This window comes from Onychomys torridus, chromosome 5 (assembly GCF_903995425.1).
Source record: "Onychomys torridus chromosome 5, mOncTor1.1, whole genome shotgun sequence".
Lineage (NCBI taxonomy): Eukaryota > Metazoa > Chordata > Mammalia > Rodentia > Cricetidae > Onychomys > Onychomys torridus.
The window spans coordinates 88,762,691-88,782,952 of record NC_050447.1 but is presented as its reverse complement, the minus strand read 5'-3'; the positions used below and the strand labels follow the sequence as shown (position 1 = coordinate 88,782,952).

The 20,262-nt window shown below is 42.6% G+C and overlaps 1 protein-coding gene across 8 annotated transcripts in view; it reads left to right on the top strand.

Annotated features, from left to right (window-relative positions):
• Nucleotides 1–20,262, top strand: part of Pard3 (par-3 family cell polarity regulator) — a 539,860-nt gene that overhangs the window by 190,488 nt on the left and 329,110 nt on the right. For 7 of the 8 annotated variants that reach the window (XM_036187591.1, XM_036187588.1, XM_036187587.1 and 4 more), the window contains exon 3: nt 13,723–13,903. In XM_036187591.1, coding sequence (XP_036043484.1) covers nt 13,723–13,903 — 181 coding nt within the window. Of the gene's footprint in view, nt 1–13,722; nt 13,904–20,262 lie in introns of those variants that run through there. The other variant, XM_036187592.1, reaches the window with a different exon arrangement.

Below are 20,262 nucleotides of genomic sequence, written 5' to 3'. Positions count from 1 at the left end.
CAGTGGATGGTCATGTCGGTGAGCTCTTCCTAGTGTAGCTTCTGATACTACTAGGTGACACAGTCTCACTGTACACTCCCTGGCCCTCTGGCTGTTGATCTTTCTGCCCTGTCTTTCCTAATGTTCCATGGGTCTTGGTTTCAGGAGTATTCTGAGATGTAGCCTTTGGGACTGGGCTCCACAACTCTGCATTTTAATCGATTGTCTTTTCGGTAATGATCTCCGTCGCAAAGGGAAGTTTCCTTGAGGGGTGGAGATGACACTTAGCTGTGGGTACGTAAGGACAAACGTTTAAGGGTTGTTATTAGTCCTTATGCTGGTTTTAGTAAATTAGAAGTAGTGGGTTTTAAGGATTCCTTTTGATTTTGACTTAATTGTAAGCGTAAGTAATTTGATTTTTGCTGACTTCTTAACAGGTAGGTTGCTAAACTTCCTGAACATTGAACAATCAGTTCTTATAAGGCATTGCTCAGACCTCCTAAAGCCACCAGGCCAGGTGACCATTGGAATGCAGTGTTCTCACATCTCAGAAATATAGCATTTAGTACACATTATAAAATGCAGCACCCCCTGTAATGTCTGAGGCAGAACCCCCAGATGTAGTAAAAACACTGATATTTCCCCCAGGAAAATATGTGGACATTCACTGTATAAGTGACTATAAAAGCAGCCGTGTGTCCAGGTGGGGTTTGTACCAGATATGCTTCTTACAAAGCTGCTTTCGCTGCTTACAAATGTGCTTATCAATAAACCTTGACTCTTTGGAGCCATTGGTTTTATAGCTATGGATAAGCCATCCATGCCTGAGCCATGGCTTGAAAGTCATGGTGACATTCCAGGACAAGGAGAGGCACTGTATCCATTTTCTCTGTGTAAAGGGAGTGGAAATTCAGCCCACTTTCCTCCGTGGATCCTCCGAGCCCTGCAGGGGAGCTGCTTAGCTTGCCTTTGTTTGGGCCTTCCTCAAAGCTGACCCTGTGATTCCCATCACCACCATGACAGTAGCTCATTCTGCCATGTGGCCTACAGCTTCCCCCTGCTCCACACCAGTCCACTCTCCGTTCTTAATATGACTTTCTATAACTGCACTTTTCACTTGGGTTTTATTTACCCTACCACCTATAGTAGACACCAGAGCTGTGAAATCACAGGTCCACCTCCTAAGAGAGGAGTGGAAGAAAATGCCAAGCTAGCTGTGCACAGCTGACCTAGGCATTGGAATCGAGTTTCTCAGGAACCTGGCACATGTGTTATTGTGTCTGTAGAGGCCACAGGGCAGCCTTGGGTGGTGTTCTAGGCATTGACCTCTGGGTTTGGTTTTGTTTTTCTAAATGTCAGTTCTCTCAAAGCTTGGGGCTCCTCAGGTAGTTTAGGCTGGTTATCCAGTGAGCCCGGGGATCTGCTGTCTCTACCTCTCCACTTCTGGCTTTCCAGATGTGCTCTACCATGCCTGGTTTATTACACTTGCGTACTAGAAATGTAACTCAGGGCCTCATGCTCGCTTGGCGAGCACCCTACGGCTGGTGCCATCTCTTCAGCCCTAACTTTAGGTTTTTCTTGGCAAACAATGTTGTAAAAGGTGTACGTTACTGAGTCTCTGGCCTCAGTTCGGACCCTGCTTGAGTAGCCCTGCAGGTAGAGGACCACAGCCCTGCTGTGCAGTATGCTCTGTGTTCCCCTGTGAGTCTCAGGGTGAGATACATTTCTGGTGTGACTTTTCCTCCCCTGATTTGACACTTTCCTAAATGTATTTTACTGTCTGACACCTTTGAATCGGGTCAGTTCTGAAGTGGCAACAGTTTACAAATAGTGCTCTTTTCATGAAGGAAAGTTCACAGCTTAATGGTTTGTTTATAGGAGGCTTGTTCATATTTTTAGGCAAGCTCTATGCTAATTTTGAAACCAGGGTTGTGATACACAGTAAACCATTTACAAGATGTTAAGCTGCTGTTTCTTTTCCTTCTAGGTTCGTGGTGGTTGTTGTTGGTTTTGTTGTGTTTTTAAGGAGTCTTGCTGTAGACCCGGCTGGCTTTGAACTCCCTCCCGGCAATCCTTCTGCTTCTGCGTCCTGAGTGCTGGGATTTTGGTGTTATCCCAGCATCTCCACATTTGACTTTCTAAAGCTTATGTGTTTCTGTGTGATAGTTGCAGACTGCAGTCATTCACCTGCAGGCATGAAGTTAGGATATCTCAAATGACTTCACAGGAGAAGCCCACCTATCACCTCAAAGGAAACAAGTATTGACCATGGCCTGGGGACACAGATATAGATTACCCTAACATTGGTCATGTTCCAATGTATTAACCATCTCATGAATTTTTTTATCGTAATAGATAAAGGCATAAATTGATGTTTTTCATATTCATTGGTGAGAACATTAGGTAGTCAGGATGCAGCAAGGTGGGGAAACCATTGCTATCTCTAGGCCCCAGTTGCTGCCTTCTCTTTAGGTTGGTGGAAGCTAGAGAATCTGTACCTTGCTAAAGGATTTACCTACAAGGATGTTAGGTCACACCCAAAGGGGCAATGAATAGTTATTGAAGGGGGCTAAAGATAGTCCAAGATAATGTTCTTATTTCATTGAACATAATTTTTAGTGTGTGTATTTATGTGCATGCTCTGCATATATATGTCAGAACCTCTGCGTGTTGTTTGTGGTGGCTGTAAGAGGCCTTCAGGTTCCTCTACGACTCTGCTTTATTTCTTTTGCACAGGTGTTCTTAGTGTAGAGAAGCTTGGCGCTTTTTGTTAGGCTGGCTGTGTAGTTGGTGTATAGGCTAGGGTAGGGCTTCTTCCTGTCTCAGTCCTGCACGTTGGGCTTACAGATACATACAGCTACTCTTAGCTTTTTCCATGGTTCCAGGCGATTGGAGCTCATGTCTTCATGCTTGTAGTTTTTTGTATTTTTGGTTGTGAGCCTAGCCTTTCTCGGCTGAGCCATCTCTCCAGCCCGCTTGTGGTTTTTTGTTTGTTTGTGTTTTTGAGACAGGGTTTCTCTGTGTAGTTTTGGTGCCTGTTCTGGATCTTGCTCTGTAGACCAGGCTGACCTTGAACTCACAGAGATCCACCAGGCTCTGCCTCCCAGTTGCTGGGATCAAAGGTGTGCGCCACCGCCACCCAGCATGTCTTGTACATGCAAACACTCTTACCTACTGAGCCGTTCCTCTGGCTCCCCAAGATAATTTGTAACTAGCTCTGTACCTGTAGCGTTTCAGTCTCTCTAAAGTTCTCACCAGCCACTCAGCCTTGTAGGTGCAGAGCGTTTCGGGGAACTTTGATTCACATCATGTAAACAAAATTAACATGTTTTGGGGGAGATATCCAGAAAATAATTAAGGACAAATAAAGCCCTTACCTATAGGGTCCTACATATTAAGGCCCTCAGCTTACTTTGCTGATACTTAAACATTTCTTTGAAGATATTTTTCTATAAAGACCAGCTGTCTCTGTGCTGGCAGCCTGCACAAGTAGTATTAATGGTGCTGGAATCCTTGAGTTTTAGCTGGCAGAGGCTTCATCCAGACTCCAGGCTGACAGGCTCCTTTCCCTTCTCTTATCCATGAGGATTAGGACAATGTCCCTGGCTCTCTATTCTCCCGCTTAGCTTTTCTAGAAGCTGAGTGCCTAGTCACTGGTTTTTCCTTGGACTTTCCCTCTGCCCATCCACTCTGCTGAGAGCCTGGACCCCATGCGCCACTCCTACCTCTGTGGTGCTATGCACATCACACATGCCAAATCCTTTTAAATGAGTCGGCTCTGTATTTTCATAATTATACATTTTAATTGTCTTCTTGCTCCACTGCTTTCCTATTAGTCTAGGCTCTCATGACTTCTCTATTACTGGGCTAACTGGCTATGAATGTTTAGACTTCTGGGCCTTTCTCTGCACCCCCTTGAAACCACCCATAGAATGAATGCCAATTAGATGTTGTGGCTTTAAGGAAGCCCCCATCTTCAGGATATAGAGCATATGCCTTATTAGCTGTATGCCCAGGGCCTGTCACCATGCTCTGACTAGAATCTCAGCCCCTCGAAACTTTCTCTAGGGTAATAAAAGCTGATTAAGTACCTGTTGCTTGCAGTGACCAATTTATGCAATTTTTCATCATTAATACCAGGCCCCAGAACTCAGTCCTGAGCCCAGATAGGTGAAGAAAATGCCCAGGCCCACACAGCTCGCTGGTCTGGTCCCTTAGGAGATTTTTTTTTTTTTTTTTTTTTTTTGTGAGACGTAGGGCAAGGTAGAAGCTTGCTTTCCTCTTAATCAGTTTCCTTTAAAATGTAGTTTCTGAATTCTTGTTCTTAGGAAAAGTTATTCATTTCCAAGGCATTTACCTTGCCAAGGAGTTGCTTTGCATCAAAGCCCCGAAAGGGACTTGTGGGCTGGAGGGAATACTTGTAAGCCGTTTTGTTGTTGTTTTGTGTTTTTACTCATCACATATATGGGATGCTTGCAAGCTATTGTTTTTATGTTTGTACCCATCACTTTTGTGTGGGAGAGAGAATCGGCACACAATTAGTATTTACTGTGTGTTTACCTTTTAAAGTACTGCTAAACGGGTTGTACTAATGAAGAGTTGATTAAATTTTTTTATTATTTGGTTGCTTTTAGAATACACCTGCCGGATGATTAAAATGAGCCTAATTTAATCAGCATGGTACTGTACACCAGAGATAATTTAAGCTAATGTCAAGGACATCTTCATCTATCCTGTGGAAGACGCTAAAACAGTGAATAGAGCAACAAACACTTCAGAGAATGTTTGAAGCTCCCCATCTGTGCTCCCGTGGATATTTCAGACCCACACTCTGCTCTTTCCTTTTGTATGCAAATGAAGCTGAAAGTCATTTTGTAAAGTGACATAGGGCTTAGATTTTCTAAAACACGTTGATTCGACTTTGATTTTTTGCTAATATCGGCTCCTGTTGTGAACATGCACACTGACATTTCAGTCCATGTCATCTCCCGTTTTCATTCAGAACTTTGAATGTGTGTTTTTGCTGCATCTTTTGCAGTTTTGAGATTGGATCTATATGGTACTGGCTTCTTTGTACCCGACTACCCTCCTGCTTCAGCCTCGAAAGCACTGGTAGTACGGACTTGGTACTCACTACCCCATGATTGGTGCATTTGAGCTTCAAAGTAAACCATTTTTTCCCTTTTTATCTTAGGTCACCCATTTTCTTTTTATCTGCCCATCTCCACATCTTAATAGAGTCGTGTGAATCCCCTTTATCCTTTGAAGCAGTTAAACTTCTCTTTATTTTCTGGTCATGCTTTTAGAGGGAGCTAAGTTGCCAGTGGGTGTCTTGTTCAAACAGTGAACTCTGCACTTGCAGGATTTACTGACTCCCAAGCGAGTTTCCCATATACATGGGCAGGTTGCCTTGGAAACAGGCTGGTTTCTGCACTGAAAGTGCTGTCTTGTATTAAGTGCAGGGCGATGATCTGCTGACCTCTGTTGCTTTATCCCAGGCCTGACACGAAGTCCAAATGCTTCTGTGACTTTGTCCTTATGACTGACTAGCTCAACAACAGCCATGTTCTCCTTCCTTCTACTTTTAAACACAGCCTCTAAAACTTGGAACTGAGTGATTCTTCAGATTTCTAATTTGGGGAGGGAAGTTTCTGAGCATTGATTCCCAAAATCCAGAGTTTTAGAGTTCACAAGACTTGACTGGCAGGGAATTTTAGTGACTTATTTCCCTCTTTCTTTATTTACATTCATGGGTAGTGCCCAGACTCCATGGACGTCTCCGATGCTCTCAGAGACTCCTGATCCAAACTCCAGCACAGCCTGCCGAGTGCAGCTTCCAGGGAGAGAGAGCTCTGTGGTGAGGTGAAGAAGGGAGGTGTCCCTGGCTAGTGAGTGAGTCAGGGAAGCCCTGGCTCTGTGGTCTCCACTAGTCTAAAAGGAGTAAAGCAAACTTTCCTAGCTAAGGATCTCAGCTTTGGTTTTGTAATCTCTTGAGAGAGAGATAGTGTGCTTAGGGGCAGAGGGAGACAGCCCGGAATTCTTTTCAGAGACCACTGCTGAGGGAAAGCTGCATCTTTGCTTCGGTCAAGGAAAGACTTTCAGAATGATAGTGTGAAGCAGAGGGAAGTTTGAGAAAATGATTTAATGTTTTGCAATCTTTAAGAAAAGGCCTGCATTCAGATTGATACATGAGAGACAGAAAGGAAAATATATCCCATATCTGCATCTGGCCTTCTTAAGACAGCTGTATTTCAGAATCTTGACCATAGCTTTATATGTGATTTTGTTGGCCTTTGAAGTTAGTTACATTGTTCAAAGGATTGGAAAGATTAATAATGTTTTGGGGCACACTGTAATACAGAGCATTTTCCTTTAGTGAATTGTGAGGTTTGCATTATACAATACAATATATAATGCAATCAGATTGCATTATACATATTACAAATGAGCAAATAATTCAGGTGAAAGAAATAGGTATAGAAAACTCACATAAATTCTTCCTCCACTTAGTTTACAAAGAGGGAAGAAATGTTTTGACTGGAAACATGGTCCATAATCTTGTTTGTAGAGGAACATATGCTGATGAGGTAGAATGTTAAAGTCCCATGTTTAGCCTTCTGCATGTTCTCTGGCTGTTCTGATACTATTATTTGAGGCATCTCTTAGTAACAGGAGGCTGGTTTCTGCCAGCACTTTGTTCAGTTGTACCTCAGAGTAAGATGCTCCTTTCCTTCATGTTCCTGGATTGTCTCAGCAGTGTAAGAGATGGGGGTGTGGTCCTGCCTGGGGTCCTCCTGGTACTGGGTTTCTAGGTAGAGGATGATGTAAGAGATGGGGGTGTGGTCCTGCCTGGGGTCCTCCTGGTACTGGGTTTCTAGGTGGAGGATGATGTAAGAGATGGGGGTGTAGATAGAATGACTTGGGTCACCACACTGCTGGGTTTCTGTATGGAGCCTCCTGGTGTGGCATGGGCTTGTAAGTCAGGTACCAGAGGGAGTGGAAGTTCTAACAGGCCTGGAGTTGAAGAAAGCATTGGCTTCTCTTGCTAAGGAAGAAGTCTGCATTGTTAATTCACCCACACTTCTGAAAGTTAAGTAATGTCATGACAGGGACTGTAGATGTTGGACGTATGTCTTGAAATTGCATCATAGGAGAGGGTCTTGAGGAGCGTGTGAGTGAGTGAGTGAGTGAGTGAGTGTGTGTGTGTGTGTGTGTGTGTGTGTGTGTGTGTGTGTGTGTTTGGGACATTCCTGAGTTAAGTTAGATTAAGGGCAGAGCTTATACTGTTCCCAACACAGTCTGGCATTGGTTCCAGTGTATTTTCTTCCTGTTGCCCAGCTTGTTGAATTCGTAATGCAATGCCTCCCCATTCCCTCCTTCCCTTCTAAGTTCCATGATTAACACTGAGCCACACTATCATGAAGTTGGGATTGCTTACTATTATTTTGATGGCCATCAAATATAATTAGCAAGTTTTAGGCAGTAGGCTCAGTTGTATTGATTGGCGTGAGGATTCTTGCCTTTAGTTAATCAAGAGACTCCCAGCTAAAGGCTTTTGGAATTTACAGACTGTGGCCTGTTGTTGGTGTGGGAAGTGTCCAGAGGCAGGGCGATTAGGAACATGGGCTATTGGAGGTCCAGAAGATTTGACTCTTAGTTAGTCTCACTTAAACTCTGGACAGTCCATCTCCCTGGTCTTCGGTTTCCTTTTCTGTTAAGGAGAGTTACTGCACACTACAGGAGATTTGGGCTTAATTTCCTGGTTATATGTTGATGTGAGCATTTTTCTGGCAGACTTGCTTCCCCCTTCTAGGACCTTCCTTTTTGTGATTCTTAAAAACAAAAACCTTATTGTATTTTAGAACCAGAACATGTCAATTGAGTTTTTCATTATTTTTTGTATTTACAATGTATGTTTCTGCCATGATATAATTAGATGAGAACTACCAGTTATGTTCTTGCTGTGTTCTTTACATGTCACCATTAGTTTCTTCTTTCTACTAAGAAATATCACTATAAGCCAGTGGCTTCATGTGGTGTTTGCTTATTTACATACAACTATGGATGGCAGAGAGGTGACCTTAGTCTTCCCAGGGAGTGTCTTACAGAGTTAGCAGAGCCATGTCTCTCACTGGTAATTGTGAGGTGTTTCTTTGTGTTATTAGCATTCATTGGCTCAAGGCTCTCACTCTTAATCTTAAGAGTTAGTGACCAGTATCTCTGTCCATCATCACAGATCTCCAGCTTAAGTCAAAGAAGATTTTCTATAGTTCCACACTCCCTTTGATTAGGTGGGGATTTTAACATCACCTGGATTAGTTCTGTGTTTTCTGGTCAATAACCTGAATCCTACTGGTAAAATGACATTGGTTATGGCAGGCAACATTAACCACTCTGAGAGATGTGGACATGTATAGTTTTGGTGGCAGGCCATTGCTTTGCTTAAGGAAGCATTTGGAGGTAAGAAGAGGCCCACAATGTACCAGCTGCCCTCTGAATCAGCTTGCTCACTTTTAAATGCATTGTTCTGGATCTAGCTACTCTGCTTTTGGCCACTCTGGTCCATGCACTGTGGACTTTCTGCTCATTATTTTACCCATCAGAGTAGTTTGGAGTCCTATGCAAGAGCAGTGCCTGTTCTTAACTATTGGGCCATCTCTCCAGTTTCAAAGGTTCACGGTTGTTATGCAATAGTTATTAACTAATTTCCCTTCTGTTCCTTGCATCAGACAAGTATGATGGGGAAAAAGACAGGCTGACTTAGGATAATTATGGAATGAGCCGAATGCAAACACACCCTACCCACTGCCAAACATTTTCCACTTACTACAGGTCAAGCTGCCTTAACTCCCAGAAACATCCCTACTCCAGACATGCATAATTAAAAAAAAAAAACCTCAAAGTGAATCTTAAAGAATGATCTAGTTCACGGATGGTGAAAATACAGAGTTGAACCACGTCTTAGAAACTTAAAGTATGTTTCTTTTACTTTTTGAAGGACATGTAGGGATTTTGAATCTGTGATGTTTTTATGGAGGTCTCGTTTTCTTTTGCTGTGTTTCTATATGTATTCTTGTAGAGTAGCTTTTCTAAAATTATAAATCCTTCCCAATTTAACACAAAATTACTTCATGTCTGCACCTGGCACTTAAAGTTTGGTTTAAAAGAAAGCTGTAAAATTGTATGTTATCGGCACATTGCAAATCACCAACCGTAATTCTACCACTGAAATTCACATAGCATTTATTCACAGCACAGTCCAGATTTCTTAATCCCATGTTTTCTCAAATGCTGAAAATAATTATTGAAACTAATATACATGTATAAGCACTTCCATGTTTAGCTTTAAAGACTTGTTTGTAATTTTCCATCTCTATTTTCTGCTTATAGAAAGGACTTGCTTCTTGAGAAAAGATCTCATAATTAATAACAAACTTGAATTTCAATTATTTCCAATTAAATACCCAAATGTCAAAATTTGATAGCTTCAAAATACATATTAAACCATACAGCTTGTACAAAATGTGATATTTAAATTGATGTAGAAATCCTGTGTTCTAGTGAACAACTCAAAATGGGTGTTGTTAGCTTATCAGGGTTGCAGATGCACCTTTGGCTGTTCTTATTTTGGAAATTGAAACTACAGTTGAAGGACAGCAGAAAGAGGCATCCCTTGTCTGGAGGGTCCTAAAGACATCACGATGTAATAAATTGGATCTGCTGCCTATTTTTATAAATAAAGGCTTAAACAGAGTCACCCTTGTTTCTTCATGTGTTTCTTTTTATTCTCCTTTTTTATTTATTATATTTGTGTTTTAATTTTATACATCAGCCAAGGGTTCCCCTGTCCCTCTGATGCAGGGGCCTCTACTAGTTACGCCAGGTGAACAGGACTTAATGACATTCTCTGAAAACTTGGGAGTATACCCACAAACACTTTCCTTGTTTTTGTAGGTGTTAAGGATATTGTTTCCATTGCTTATTACAAGATGGAGTAGGCCAAATTTTCATCTTGTTTTGCATTGTTCTTGCCACGTAACATCCTGCTGGATTCTTCAGTTAATTACAAATTATATCCCAGCAGAGTTCCAGGCTTCCTGTTTCTCTGCATGTCTCTGTGACATGAGGATAGAAATAGTATTTGTTCAAGATGACAAAGCTGTCCAAGAGATGAGGAAATGCTGTTCATAATTTTGTGAACGAACCTTTCTGTCTTCTAATTACAGAGTGTGGACATCGCAAAATCTCAGCAGGGCAGTAGGACAGGTGGTTCCTTCCGGCCATGGTCCCCCTATCTTTGGAAAAGTACTGAGTTGCTGGACACCTTGGGAGAGCTTAAAGAACTGTGCTGGTTATGAGAGGAGCCAGAGTGGAATCCTTTGTAGTACTTTTGACTACACCTAACAATCAAAAACTTCAATGTATTTGAGATAATTATAAATTTCGTAAGAGTTAGGAAATAGCTGCTGAATGTTTCCAAATCCCTTCAGCAGCCCTCTAACTTCCACATCGTCTATCATCAGAGGCAATTATTATCACTGTAAACCAGCCTGCAGCTCACATGTCGGCTGATTGTCCAAGTTCATTTCGATTTTACCTCTCTTGGTTAGAATCTTTTCTGGCCCTATGTTCTGCCTGCAGAGGGTTCTATCACATGTATTTCCTGTTTTTCTGTGATTTCCTCTTTCCATGATTTTGTCATTATTTTTTGATTTTCATGACCATTGTACTCTGAATCAGAGTTTTTTTTTTTTTTTTTTTTCTGGAATGTTCTTCAATTTGAGTTTATCTGATATTTCATGGTTAAGTTGAAGTGACACGTTTGGAAGGAACAGCAGGTGCATAAATGGCGTTCTGTCCTTGGAACCGGCACTCTTATCACTGCTGATCTCATGCATGGAGAGCTGTGCCTGCCAACTTTCTCCACTGCAGAGTTACCTTACCTCTCTTCTGTGGGTTGAAACACACAATATGGGATGCCTTTGAGACAGGCAAATATATTGCTTCTATTTCTATTTTTTCTAGCAACTGGCATCCATTGGTAGGTCTTTTGTATGTAACAATTATTTCTATGGCTTTCCTAATAATAACTTTTATTTCTGGTATTCCTTATTCATTCATTGTTATTTATCTATTTATTTATTTTTGAGTCCAGGTCTTATATAGCCCAGGCTGGTCCTCAACTTACTCTGTAGCCAAGGATGGAATGTCTCATACAGGGCGGTCTTTTTTGAGATAGGCAATTATCCTCTTCTTTTCATCTTTTTGCTTGTTAATGTTGACATCTCTTGGTAGATTTTCTATGACAATTATTTTTGTGAATGGTCCTAATGATAACTATATATTTCTGTTGTTTCTTATTCATTTATATTTGTCTATTCATTCATTTATCTATTTGTTTCCTTGTCAGTCAGACCAGTGACCAACCTGCTGTATAGCCAAGGGATGACCTTGAATTTCTGATTCTCCTGCCTCTACCTCCCAAGTGCTAGGATTACAGGCTTTTGCCACAGTATCTGATTTATGCATTTCTGGGAATGAAACTAGGAGCATTGAGCACTTTAGGCAAGTCATCTACCAAATGAGCCACACCCCAACCCCACTACTGTCTTCATTATTTGGCTGCTGCAGTAGAAGACAGCCGTCAGCTTTTCATTGTTATTTAAACCATCACACATTCACAGATGTGTGTGTTTTGCAGTTATGATCCCCTGGTGGAATCATTTACTTGACCGTAAGTTGTCCCAGCTTCGGTTGTAGGGATAGAGGGAGTTGAGGTTGTCGGCTTCCCCTTGGTGTGGCTCTTTTGTCTTTTGAACACACTCCCTCACTCTCAGCATTACTGGGCATTCACACTCTATGTGCTTTTTCCCTGTCCCACTTCAATCAGCCCTCTTTTCAAACTGTCTTGTCTTCTTAGGGAATGATATTAGAAACCTAGATCTGGGCATGAGGTGTGCTCACTGATTCTGGGATGCCATTGCTTCTCCGTGCTGGGACTGCTCAGAACAGAGCTAGGAGATTTATGTCTTCTCACGGTATCAACACCCATCTACACCAGCTGTTTGCACACCTATACACCTGTAACCTGCACCACACTATGATCTTTCTAACAGGCTGCCCATTAGACTACAGTAGATCTGGGAAGTTTCATTGTCTCGGGTGAGATCATAGCATAATGCTTCTCTCATTTGTTGGTATAAAAGGACCTACTACATTGCCAGTCATGTAAAATTACACCAATAAATTATATGTAGTACATTTTATCATTATTGTATAGTGTATTATGTCTTATAGAAAAGCTTAATGTTCAGTATTCCTTGCTATGCCAATGATGGCCTCATATATCTGGTGCTTACAGTGTTATTGATTAATGGCCTCCATCTAGTGATTGGCCTATTCATCCAGGTCAGTGTAGGTATTCTCTGGGATTCTATGGTGTTATGCTAGCAATGAAGTGGTGTTGCTTAGGGTGGCTTACTCACAGGAGCCACGAGTTAGTGCTGAGCCCCAGTTCCTGTCTGATACCACAGAGCTCACTGCAGCTTTCTGTAACTGCTGTTCCTGACAGTGAGAAGATTGGCTTTCACCATCCAAACTATTTTCACTTTTTTGTTCATTCCTGATATGTGCATTTGTGTCGCCGAGTAAGAGTTGCTAAACTGTGTGTATGTATGACGCAGTTTGACTCCCTGGAATACAGTGTTCACGTGACTGTTCTTTTATAGTTAGCTTTATGTGCAATTGAAGAAATAGTGTTTTCTTTCACAGTGACTCTAGATGGCTTCTGTTCCACCACGTTCAGTGCAGTCATGCATTTCTTTGTAGAAGGGTCAGGATTGTCTGTGCTCTGCTCTGTCCTCAGTGTCCCTGCCTCATTTTGCCTCTTGTTTTAGTTCAGTTATTTATCTGTGCTTTATTACCTAAAGCCTCTGCCATGCAGAGCTGTGCAAAAGCGGGTCCTTTCTTCCTGTTGCCTTCATCTGTTCCCATTCCCTCTTTTAATCAAACTTCTTCCTGTAAATGACTCAGTTCACTAGTCTTTCTTCAAGTTCTCTGCAGCAAGGAGGAGATCGTGTATCTTTTATTATCTTCTTCCTCATGTGTGAGGTGTAGTAGATATAGTGTGCAATCAAGTACACATAAATACACATATGCACACTACACATAGATCCATGCACACACAGATTACCCCCACACACACCCACACACACACTTAGCACACACGTAGGAGGGCCTGAGTTCAGTCTCCAGCACCCCAGAAAACAGGATGTGGTGGCTTAGTCCTATAATGCCAGTACTTGGGAAATGGGAAGTGTAGGCAAAAACATCAGAACTGGAACATCATCCCTGGACATAGCCAGTTGTAGGCCAGCCCAGGTGACCTGAGACTCTTGTCTTAAGGGGGAAAAAGAGAAAATACATCTATGCATGCGTGTACTTGGGTATCCTGTGTACTTAGCAGCATAGAGGATGTCAACTCACTCCTGCCCTAGCATTCTGGCATGTTCCTGGGTCTTACTGTGCTTTTACTCATGGAATTTTAGATATGAAACTCTCTTCGTGGAAATGTGTGAACAGAGGAGCATCAAGCCTCAGGGAGACAATGTTTTACTGGGATCCACAGCATTCTGGGATACATTCCTGTCAGTATTTCCCTGTAGGCTTGTCTCAGTCTGGTGGAGTATTTGATAGGTATTTCGACGCCTTTCTTCACAAATGCCCGTTATCTGTCCTTGCCAGCTCGTAGCAGTGTTTGATGAGCAGGATCCACACCATGGAGGAGACGGTACCAGCGCCAGCTCCACAGGAACTCAGAGCCCAGAGATATTTGGCAGTGAACTGGGCACCAACAATGCTTCTGCTTTTCAGCCTTATCAAGCCACAAGTGAAATTGAGGTCACGCCTTCAGTCCTTCGGGCAAGTAAGTGAGAGTTTTCTGTTTTCTGCACATTTCATCTTAATTTCCAGGTACCCTAACTTCTTTATCCTTCTTTACTTCTGCAAATGGAATTCTTTGTGTTTATCAGACATTGGTTATATTTTGAAGCTTGGCCAGTATCTTTTACCCAAGAAGCCAGTGGTTTTGTACCTGTTCATAGATGGGCTTAATTTTGTCTGTAGTCAAGACTTTTGGTTGCTCACTAAGGGTAAATGAAGATAGATTGCACATAAGTTACCCTGATTGTCTTTATGAATAGAATTAACTAAAGGCTTCTCACAGTCTACTTGGTTGTAGCCATGACTCACAGAACATGTATTTCATGTGAACAGCTAACAAAGGAAGAGACCTCCATGCTGAAGTCATCAGTGGAGTTTTGGGTGAGAGGCAACTAGAATCTCAAGAAAAGTAAGGGAGGCAGAGAGTCTGTGAGGAGTCATGTGTTGTCCTCCCACCCCCAACTCCAGTTTCAGGACATTTGTTTGAAGGGTTCTATTGGTGAAATTATTAAGGCCACTCCACGTAGTTAAAAGGGAGGTTTATTTTGTGTGGTAACTTACAAATGAAGGGATAGGTTGTAGGGTCTGTCAAAGGTATGGCGCAGTCCGGCGGTGTTCTCAGGAGAACTCTGCTTGGTCTACCTCCAGTGTCCAGGGTCCCAGAACCAAGAGAGGCCTCTCCTCTCCATCCTGGGTCTTCAGCATCCTCCCTCAGCCCCGCCTTGTGGGCGTGACGATTACCGAAGCCTCAATGGGGGTTGGAACTTCCAGGCCAATGCTGGGATGGCTACCCACTACATGGTTTCATAACCAGTTCCGGAAACCTTACTCAGGAAAGTGAAATATTTGTGCTAGTAGTAATACTTGTTTGTAAAATTTCATAGCCGAGCTGTTGTTAGCTGTGAAGTGGTGTTCAGGTGATTTATCATGTAGGTAAAGCATGGTGACATACGCCTGTAATCCTGCTCTCAGGGGGCTGAGGAAGGAACATTGAGCTGAGCCATAATGGAACCCTGTCTCACCCACGGTCTTTCCCAAAAGAGATAAGTTTTAAACCTCATTTATCTTCAGACATCTCCGTTTAAGAGCCTTTCATTTTTTTCAGAATGAATACCTGGTCTTTACTGACTGAGAGTCTTTGGTTGGCCAATTTTTTTTTCCTGTAGTTGATTAATCAGATGTAATTATGTAATGTCTAAAACACGGCATAGGTAATTATTTAGAGCGTGTATTTTATTCTCCTTGAATGTATTCGAATTCCTTTTTTCTCGTTGGTGGCAGTTTGTAACATGTCAGCAGCTTGCTTCTGCATGTTGGTGAGCTGCATGGGTTTCTTTTCCTGTTTGTTTCTTGCTTTTTGTCTGATCCACAGTCAACCAGGAGTTTAAATATGCAGGGAACTTGAGTCTGACTTCAAAACTAAGCCCCCAAAATACAAAGAGAGAAAAGACAAAGCATTCTTCTAATTCTCTCAGAGACTCTGCATAAGATCAAGGAGATTTCTGCAGGAAAGAAATGAAATAAAATAAATATCAAACTCTTGTCCACTCTCTAACATCCTTAGTTTCCCTACAAGTCTTGTTTCTTTCCTTTATTTATTTATTGACTTATTTTTTAGTTTTGTTTTTGGGGGTTTTTCAAGATGGGGTTTCTCTGTGTAACAGTCCTGGCTGTTCTGGAGCTCACTCTGTAGACCAGGCTGGCCTCGAATTCACTGAGATCCACCTGCTTCTGCCTCCCAAGTGCTGGGATTAAAGGCGTGCGCCCCCATTGCTTGGCCCTTTATTTTTAAAGAGTATTTTTAGATGTTCTTTGGCACTTTCATACTTGTTTACAATGCAGTCAGTAATATGTAATCCTTAAGTTTATCCATTCTCCACTCCACCACCTCGATGGCCCCCCACAGTCATGTTCCTTGGTCCTTCCTCTCCCTTTCCCCTCCTCTTTCCTCTCCCTTCCCCCTCCTCCTTCCTCTCCCTTTCCCCCTCCTCCTTCCTCACCCTTTCCCCTCCTCCTTCCTCATCCTTTCCCCTCCTCCTTCCTCTCCCTTCCCCCTCCTCCTTCCTCTCCCTTTCCCTCCTCTTTCCTCTCCCTTTCCCCTCCTCCTTCCTCTCCCTTCCCCCTCCTCCTTCCTCTCCCTTCCCCCTCCTCCTTCCTCACCCTTTCCCCTCCTCCTTCCTCATCCTTTCCCCTCCTCCTTCCTCTCCCTTCCCCCTCCTCCTTCCTCTCCCTTTCCCCTCCTCTTTCCTCTCCCTTTCCCCTCCTCCTTCCTCTCCCTTCCCCCTCCTCCTTCCTCTCCCTTTCCCCCTCCTCCTTCCTCTCCCTTTTCTCCCTCCTCTCCATCTTCCAGCTCCTTTCCACTTCATGTTTACTACACTTCCGTACATCTGTACATCAGGGCTGGAAGTACAACTCACTGGTAATGTCGTGTGCCTAGCATACATTAAGGATTCTCTCACTACCGTGAACCAAATATATATGTAAGGGAAACAAGTAAAGCACAGCACATTAACATTTAACAAGTCTGATAGGCCAACCAGAGGCTGCTATGAAGTTATGTCAGACATGGGGATAGAGATCCTGAAGGTACACTGAGGGATGTGTTACGAGAGTGATAGGTTACCGAATTTTACCTGCATGTAGAACAATGCCAACCAATTCCTCAATTGTTTATATCTTCTGGTCCATAGGAGACTCAGTTCTCAAGGCTGGAGAAGAACAATCCCTCCAACCTCACCTTTGCTCAGAATATTCTCAAATGATTGACCCTTTAACCTCTCTGCTAGCTTAAGATGTATACTGCTTTTCCTTTGTTGACCATTTCTTATATATACATATACATACATACATATTTAAACCTATTTTAACAATTATAAACAACATTGGGTCACTTCAAGGAAGTATTATCCAAAAAGTCCTCAGCTTGATGTGGGGGTGTATATTCGTCACCCTGGCATTTGGGAGGTAGAGGGAAGAGATCAAGAGTTCAGGATCAGTCAAGCCTATGTCAGAAGTTTGAGACTGTTCTCCAGCTACTTGAGGCCCCATGTCAAAACAAAAAAAACAAAACAAAACAAAACTGTAGTTGGATTTACTTGAGGGAGTGTGCTTAAAAATGTGAGGCATATTTGTGGTGCAGTGAGGTGGTTTCCAGGTTACTCAGTCCTTTTTATTATATACCTTCTTATCTAGCACTTTGTGAAATGAAGGTCTGCTTAGATTGAGCTTGTGCATAAAAAGTAAATTGCTTCAGAGTGACTTAAAGAAAATCCTGCTATAAAGTATACAGATACTTAGGTACTTGAAGTCTGGATAATTGTGAGTTTGAGCAATTATACCTTAATGTGCACATACCTAACTTGAGGTTTGCTGTTTGGTTTGTTTACTTTGTGTTTGTGTCTTTTCTAAAGTGAAACGTGCTTGTGGTTTAGTTGTAGAAAAATAAAATGTTGGCTGAACAGCATTTCCTGTGTTTATGTGGAGAAGCATTTTAGTAACCTGTCTCTTGTCAGGTTTTACTTTTTGCCTCCTCAGGACTCAACAAAATTCCTCAGGAATAGCCACTACTGCTTGGCTGGGGAGCCTTCTGTGTGAGCTGAAGTTGAACATCAAATTGTCTCTTTTATTTTATTTATTTTATTTAATTTATTTTTTGGTTTTTTGAGATAGGGTTTCTCAGTGTAGCTTTGCACCTTTCCTGGATCTCACTCCGTAGACCAGGCTGGCCTCAAACTCACAGAGATCTGCCTGCCTCTGCCTCCCGAGTGCTGGGATTAAAGGTGTGCGCCACCACTGCCTGGCTACCAAATTGTCTCTTTTAACTTGAAGTCTAAACTCATTTTCTCCACATGTAACTGTGAAAATTGTCTCTTTTCATAGTTACATTTGGAGAAAATGAGTTTAGACTTCAAGTATATATGTTGTCTTATTAGTGGGGGACTATATATGACATTAGAGGTTATGCCTTGACTAGCCCCAGGAAGTAAGTAACTATGAACCTAATGTAGATACTCCTCTTGATCATAGGACAATTAGCCTTCACACCTGTCATCTGGGAAGATGGCATTTCCTCTTTTGTCAGTGATATCCACACACTCTAGACAAGATTTTCTGTGCTTGTCAGGCAGGGTGTGAGGACCTGAAAGTCCAAAGAGAGACAACAGACAGTAACAGTTCTTGGTATCACAGGACTGGCAATCTTCCTTATTTGGCATTGTGAAGTATGAGGACTGTGTGAAAAGACTTTCCTAATGGGAAAACAACTCTAATCAATCACCATTAATAAAGTTTGCCAGATAAATTTCTAATACAGAGTGAAGAGATTGTACACACTTGTGCACAGAGATCCATATAGCCAATGCTGGGAAGCCCAGAACTAAAGGGATCATTGTCTTTTTAAAAAAAATTTTTTATTAAGAATTTTTAAATTCATTTTACATACCAATCACAGATCCCCCTCTCTTCCTTCCTCCCGCCCCCTCCCCAGCCTTCCCTCCCCCCAATCTACCTCCATTCCCTCCTCTGAAAAGTTAAGGCCTCCCATGGGGAGTCAGCAGAGCCTGGTACATTCAGCTGAGGCATGTCAAAGCTCCCTGCTCCCGTCCCCCTCACCCCTTGCATGAAGGTGTCCTACCATAGGTAATGGGCTCCAAAAAGCCAGCACATGCACTAGGGATGGATCCTGATCCCAATGCCTGGGGGCCCTTAAGCGGATCAAGCTACACAACTGTCTTGCTTATGCAGAGGGCCTAGTCCAGGCCCATGGAAGCTCTACAGCTGTTGGTCTAAAGTTCCCACCAGCTTGGTTTGGTTGTTTCTGTAGGTTCTCCATCATGATCTTGATCCCCTTTGCTTGTAGAATCCCTCTTCTCTCTCTTCAGCTGGACTCTTGAAGCTCAGCCTGGTGCTTGGCTGTGAATCTCTGCCTCTGTTTCCATCAGTTCCTGGATGAAGGCTCTATGATGACAGTTAGGGTATTCACCAATCTGATTACCGGGGTAAGCCACCTCAGGTACCTCTCCACTATTGCTAGTAACCTATGCTGGGGGCATCCTTGTGGACTCCTGGGAACTTCCCTAGCACCAGGTTTCTCCCTGTCCCCAGCAATGAAAGACATACCTTGATAGAGGGATCATTATCTTAACACTCACATGGCAGTTACCTAAATGTTGAGAGAACCTGCAAGATGGCTCGGTGGCTAATGGAGTTTGCCCTCAAGCCGGACCACCAGGTTCCGGTTCCATCCCTGAGACCCAGACAGCAGAAAGAGAGTGCTGACTTGTGCAAGTTGTCCCCAGACCTCCACTTAGGGACTGTGGCACGTGCACCTCCTCCTGTGCGCTCGCGCTCTCTCTCTCTCTCTCTCTCTCTCTCTCTCTCTCACACACACACACACACACACACACACACACTCACAGAATTTTAAAAGAAGAATTCCCAGATCTTCAGGAGTGAAATGAATGAGTCATACCAAAGCATGCATGTGAATCTAGATGATGGTCCAAACATACTGAGAAACTAATAATATAGCAACTGTTCAGCCTGAAAGGAATGACTTGAAATGCAGACCACTGAAAGCATTGCTGGTTACCCTGAACTCTGTCATCCTGCTGGTCAGTGGCTCTTACATCTGCCTTTGAAGGCAAAGGAAGATTCCAGTAAATTTGGGGATGCTGTCTGCCCTATTGATAACACAGCTTCCAGCTGTGATACTGCTGGAAAGTGTTTGAGAAAGTATCTGGTCAGTTACATTTTATTTCTGTAACTTTTAAGTCTTTACATTTTGAGCTATTTAAAAAGTATATTAAGTCAGTCAGGTGGTGGTGTCACATGCCTTTAATCCCAGCACTCACAGAGAGGCAGAGACAGGCAGGCAGGCCTCTCTGTGAGTTTGAGGCCAACTTGGTCTACAGAGTGAGATCCTCGACAGCCAGGGCTGTTAAACAGAAAACTCTGTCTTGGAAAACCACCACCATCACCCCAATTATATTAAGTCTTAAAATAATAATTTTTTTTCTGGAATGTTTTAGCTTGTTAAGTACTACTAATTTCATAATTTTTAGAATTTAAAGCAATAGTACTATTCATTGAAAGATTGTGTCATAAAGTAAATATCCCTCTTTTCCCCTTTCCTAAGTGTTTTTATAACTATTTCTGTGTCTTCATGTGAATGACATGTACATGTGGGTACATGTGCCACAGCACACACACAGAGGTGAGAGACAGCTTCCCGGGGTTTGTTTCCTCTGTCACCTTCATGTAGGCTTTGGAGTTGAACTCATACCACCAGGCTCACACAGTAAGTGCCATCAAGCTCATCTGTTTGGCTGGCCTGCCTTTTCT